At 36.7% G+C, this 5,619-nt stretch overlaps 1 protein-coding gene across 1 annotated transcript; it reads right to left on the bottom strand.

Moving 5' to 3' along the window:
• Positions 1–543: 543 nt before the first annotated feature.
• On the bottom strand, positions 544–5,224 carry LOC129899200 (uncharacterized). The gene is made up of 10 exons (XM_055974064.1): positions 5,139–5,224; positions 4,761–5,010; positions 3,884–4,088; positions 3,480–3,570; positions 3,246–3,391; positions 2,340–2,583; positions 2,134–2,238; positions 1,865–2,047; positions 1,574–1,778; positions 544–1,330 (listed from the first exon to the last, which is right to left on the bottom strand). Exons 2-10 carry the CDS (start codon positions 4,981–4,983, stop codon positions 843–845), a joined length of 1,890 nt encoding a protein of 629 aa, XP_055830039.1. The 5' UTR covers positions 4,984–5,010; positions 5,139–5,224; the 3' UTR covers positions 544–842.
• Positions 5,225–5,619: the final 395 nt, after the last annotated feature.

Genomic DNA, 5,619 nt, shown 5'->3' with positions numbered 1-5,619 from the left:
TTCCATCATATTCAAAAATTGTTGGGTGCTACAGAAAGAGCATGCGTTTTTTTAGACACGTCAACCAAATGGAATTGAAATAAGAACTAGGAAATACATATCATTGTTGTCGTTGTCTCAGATCCATCTCTATCTAGAGGCAATAGGTCCCTGCTTATTGTAGTGATCTCAAGGGAGGGGTTTTGTTGGGGGTGGGTGTGTGGATCAACAAGAGTCATGGATAGCCTTGAACCAAGTCCTCAAGGGTTCCCAGGTGAACTAATAGTAGTCAATATCTATATTTCCTACCGACATTCATTAGGGGATTTCTCATGTATTCAGTTTAGTTTATAAAAGTGAATTAGCCTAAATAGTTTTCAACATGTTGAGTACTAATGCTGGTTAGTTTTCAGTAGATTACAAAATAAAGGAAGATGATTTAGCATAAAGACTCATCCCCATTTGTGGACATTTTAAACATTGTATTTTCCGTCTTAAGTACTCTCAAATTGAAAGACACATTGACCACTCTACAAATGCTTTTGTAGCAGTAACAAACCATCATAATCATAATTAATAGCAATTAATAATAATAATAATACATATTCAAAGGGAAGCCCTTGATACAATTTTCTACCTTCTGCTCGCTCTTCCAGTTTCAATAATGAATAATAACTTGCTAGCTTTTCTTGCAATTGTCTACCCCTTGTGTTCATAAGGATATGCTTACCCCATAACTTCTATAAGGAATTTAATAGTTCCTTTTTGTACCTTATCTTCTGTTTGACTAGTATTCTGAATCCAGCTCTGAAACTCTATCCAAAGGCTGAATGTCACACAAATTATAGTATCAATGCTGTCTTTTAATTCAATTTGACTGGCTGTGTTGTGAGTCCGAATCCAAAGGGAAAGAGGGGATTGTAGTTGCGATCGCCGACATTCATAGGAAGCTGGTCCACTGACTTGAACCAAGTCCTAGCAAGTTTACCAGTGAAACCATAGTCACCAAATAAAACATCTGCCACACCTTGCCCTTCAGTCCCTGGAAGCCAAGCAGCGACAAGTGCATCTATTTTATCGACATAAGGTTCTAGCACAACTGGACGACCAGAGACGACAACTACAATACATTTCACAGCCCCACAGACATTGTTAATAGTGCTAGGACCAGGTTCTGTTATTGTAAGATTTGTGCTGTCACCAAACATCTCTGCATATGGAACTTCACCTACTACAACAATGGCGTAGTTGAATTCGTTTGACTTCACAAAGTTTGCATCAGGATTCTGCTGGTACACTACCTGGGTAGAAGGATCCACAGTTTTCTTGATAGCAGTTAAAATGGTGGTTCCTGTCATATATAGAAATCTATCAATTTCCCTCCATAATGCTACAAGAGTTTAACTTCTGTATGCTGACATGTAAATGGATTTTCATATTATCAGGTCCAACATTTAATCGCCCACGAAAAGTGGAATTAGTAAAACCAGAAAAAACACATGTTTCTGCTATCTGTGTGTAGTTCCCCTTATCAAAAGAGTGCTGAAAAGTGTCACTTGTGGTAAAGTGGAAACTAGAATATGAGAAGGCATACCAACTGTTAAATCATTGCCTGGGACGCCCTGCCATTCTATTGTCCAGCCTCCGCATTGGTAACCCAAATTGTCTGCATGAGTTCCAGCTACAAGTATCTTTGGCGTCTTCTTTGGAAGGGGAAGTAGTGGCTGACTAATGCTCTTTCCGTTCTTCAAAAGGACAAGTGATTTCCTTACTGCTTCCCTTGCCAACTCTCGATGTTCCTGTAGAGAGGCAGTGAAGCATGTTAGATCACACGTAAAAGACTAAGATCCCAAGAGTTGAAACAATTTCTGAGTACCAAACTTACCCGGCTACCGAGTAGGTTTACCAAGCTAAGGTCAGCCAGTGGGTTGTCAAAGAGACCCATGGTGAACTTAATTCTCAATATCCGTTTCACAGCATCATCAATTCTGCTCATGGGAATGATATTATCTTTCACTAGTAGAGTCAGAGCATCAATAAACTCTCTGTAGTTCTCTGGAACCATAACCTGCAGCATAGACGAAACAATCATATAGAGTAACTAAAACTATCATTTTGATAAAAATGATTCAAGATCAAACATAACAAACCAACCATGTCAATTCCTGCTGTAACTCCAGCTTGAACTGAATAAGTGTAATTAGCATGAGGTGGGCTTGTAATCCGGTCAATGCCTTGCCAATCGGAAATGACAAAACCCTGGCAAAGACACAAGGCCAAAAGTGGTGTTGTACATGGATATATATCCCTACTTGACCTTAACTTACTGATTCTGAATGAGCTGAGCTAATCATTCTTACCCTGAAGTTGAGCCTGTCCTTTAGGAAGCCAGTGACAAGATCTCTGTTAGCGTGCATCCTTTCCCCGTTCCAGCTTGAGTAAGACACCATCACCGTTGAAACACCCTTTACGATTGAATCATAATATGCAGGCATGTGGATGCCAAATAAACCATTTGAGTTAATTACTGTGTTATTTTCATCGATTCCCCTCAGCGTGCCACCATCTCCCACAAAATGCTTGGCGCAGGCTGCTACCTTTGACCTTAACCAGTTGAGAGTTCAATCAAACGTATGTTCCACAACCAAGGATGATAAAAATAGAAACATCAGGTTTGGTGGTTAGAAGCAATTCAGAGTAGTAATAATCAAAATGTCGAGAATTATTCTAATACCAAAAACATTATCTTAAACAATATTAAACTCACTTTAACATCATCTTAAACAATACTTAAACTCACTTTAACATCATCTTAAACAATACTTAAACTCACTTTAACATCATCTTAAACAATACTTAAACAGTTCAATTATATTTGATTCAAATATCAACAATACACAGATTTGCTAAAGGTCATTGTCAAGATAAATACTATGCTGGACCATGATAGGACCAGTTATATGTTGTAACCAACGAGCATTGGCCAATAGAATTAATTCTTAGATCATTAAATCAAAATTTGCCCAGTATGGCAGAGAATTTCCATGTGAAGTGAATAAATGACTTTGATACTAATAAAGATCACTACGTCCCACCAGTCATGTTGCCTTCTCATATGCTTAAGAAGGAGCTAGTAAGATAATCATCATTTGTTTTTTTCTTTTTTGATGAAGTAATCTTCATTTTTATATCTACGAATGCGACTGGTGTAAACATTTAATAGGAACAGGAAAGTAGTAGATGTGAAGATTGATAGAGATTCATACTTTCCGTCAACAAAGGGGACACCCTTGCGAGAATTAGCTGGCAGATCTCCTTGTAAACCAGGAATTATCTCTGTCATGGTTCGCACAATATTGTGATCTTCGCTGTAGCTTTCATAACAACGGCCCCATCTAGGGTCTCTGCATACCTAACCATAAATCAGTTGTTCAGATAACAAAGAAATAGAAATGCAACTTCACCAAAAAATTCATTCATATCATATCATATCAACTTACTGCAATGCAGGGAGCAAAGACATATGGGATTCCTGTGGCTCTAACTTCAAGTGCAGTTGCAGCACCAATCCGTTTCACAAGATCAGGGTCCCTGCATTAAAGTGGCAAAATTTTAACTTAAATAGGTGAAAGACAAGCATCAGGAGATACATGGAGCATTAGGAGAAGTTGGAAATACATAACAGGATCATTTTCTCTTTGGAACATAATTGACCTCAATGCCGAAGATCATATCTTTATCCTAAGGTATCAAATGATTGACAAGTGAAAACTACAAATCATGCATCTTTATTAATCAGATTAAAAAGATGAGCTCTCATCACATTTAAAAAGCAACCATATTAGTACCTTCCGATAGTTATAACAAAAACCAGATGCATTGTTCTTAGAATCTATATACTTGCCTGGTGACACCAAGCCCAATATTGTGAGGAAAAATAGTAGCATTATAGACATTGTTGTGACCGTGAACTGCATCAATCCCATAAATCATTGGAATACCAAGGCGGGTTGAAAGAGCACCCTTTTGAATCTCGTTTACCATATTGATCCAATCCTCAGCAGAGGCTTTAGGTGCAGGAGCACTCCCTCCACCACTCAATACACTCCCTGACAGAAGAACTTTTATAAAAATGAATTCCAATATACACTACAGTAAAAAGCAGATCAACCCCCTTTTTCTTGTTTCCTTTAAATGCATATGTTATTACAAAATATCTTCCCTTTTAACAATAAAGCACCCTGATGTTAGCAGTATGAGATAACACATGTAGTCAAATATGCACACAAAAAAGTGATTTTTCTAACACCAAATGAGCAAAGTTCTGGAATCTCTCGTGAATATACAAGCAAACATTCAAGAATGGTAATGTCAATCTAGAGATAAAATGAACTCCAATATGCAGGATAACCAATGGATAAAGAAAGTAGGCCACCCCCTTTTCCATGTTCTCTTTAATTACCTTCTTCTTCTTCTTTTTCTTCAAAAATAGGATTAAAAGATAAAATCTTTTGGTATAACACAGGCTATTCCGACATTCTAAGTATCTCGTGTTCATGCAAAGTTCGGGTGAAGGGGTATCAAATGACACTTGGCCCCGCCACTGAAAGAAATAACTTTACCATTGCTTCAAGTTTCCACCTATTTAAACATCAATGTTATTACAAAAGATTCCATCATCTTAGGATAGATGTCTGATTTAGATCACTTTTCAGTAAACTGCATGATATATGATATAGCAGCTCTATATATACATAACGAATGAGTTTTTCAAAACTTACCAATGAAATATTGTTTCATTACATCAGCTGAGGCAGCTTTCCTCTCAATCTGAGTCATCTGACCAATCTTTTCTTCAAGAGTCATTCTTTTCATCAAGTCCTTCATTCTTGTTACCATCGGCTGTTTTGGGTCCTTGTATTTTAGGTACTCTGCTTCTGCAATCGCTGCCCATAGACACAACAACAACACCAAACCCTTCATGGGTATTGAAAATCTCCCCATTGTTTTTGTGTCTTCTGCTTGGACAGTCTGGTAAAACTCACAAGAAATAGCACACAAATTGAAAAGCAGAACAAAAAATGTGAACAAACAAGAAACAAGTTTGTTTAGAAGTATGAAAAAGGAAAACATCTATAAACAAGAAATGGATAACTTACTTGTTGAGCTTCTACTTTGAAACAGGCAATTTTGTTGAGAATAAGTAGGCCGTTGGTGAGTATATATGCACATTACACACACATGCACATTGAGTGACAGGGTAGTGGGTTGGAGGCACGGAAATTTTTAAAATGACCATAAAGCGTTAATAATTGAGTTTTAAATTTAGTATTTATGTATATTCAATTAGTAATTTTTTTAACGCAAATAAATTATTTGAATAAAAGTTAATGAATTCAGTCGAATCACATCCGAGGTTTGTAGGGTGTAATTAGAGACAACGTTAGTTGTGCCTCCGCCGTGTGAAAAGTTTAAATCTATTTTCTGTTTAAATGAAATATTTAATTGCACAATAGTAATATTGTTGTATTTTAAGCTTATTTTAGTTATAACAAGAATACTATCTGACTATCTATTAACGGATTACACATTTATTATATTTGACGAGAACAGATTTGACGTCAATTATTAATTATTTTT

This window comes from Solanum dulcamara, chromosome 8, assembly GCF_947179165.1.
Source record: "Solanum dulcamara chromosome 8, daSolDulc1.2, whole genome shotgun sequence".
NCBI lineage: Eukaryota > Viridiplantae > Streptophyta > Magnoliopsida > Solanales > Solanaceae > Solanum > Solanum dulcamara.
This window is presented reverse-complemented; position numbering and strand designations above follow the sequence as displayed.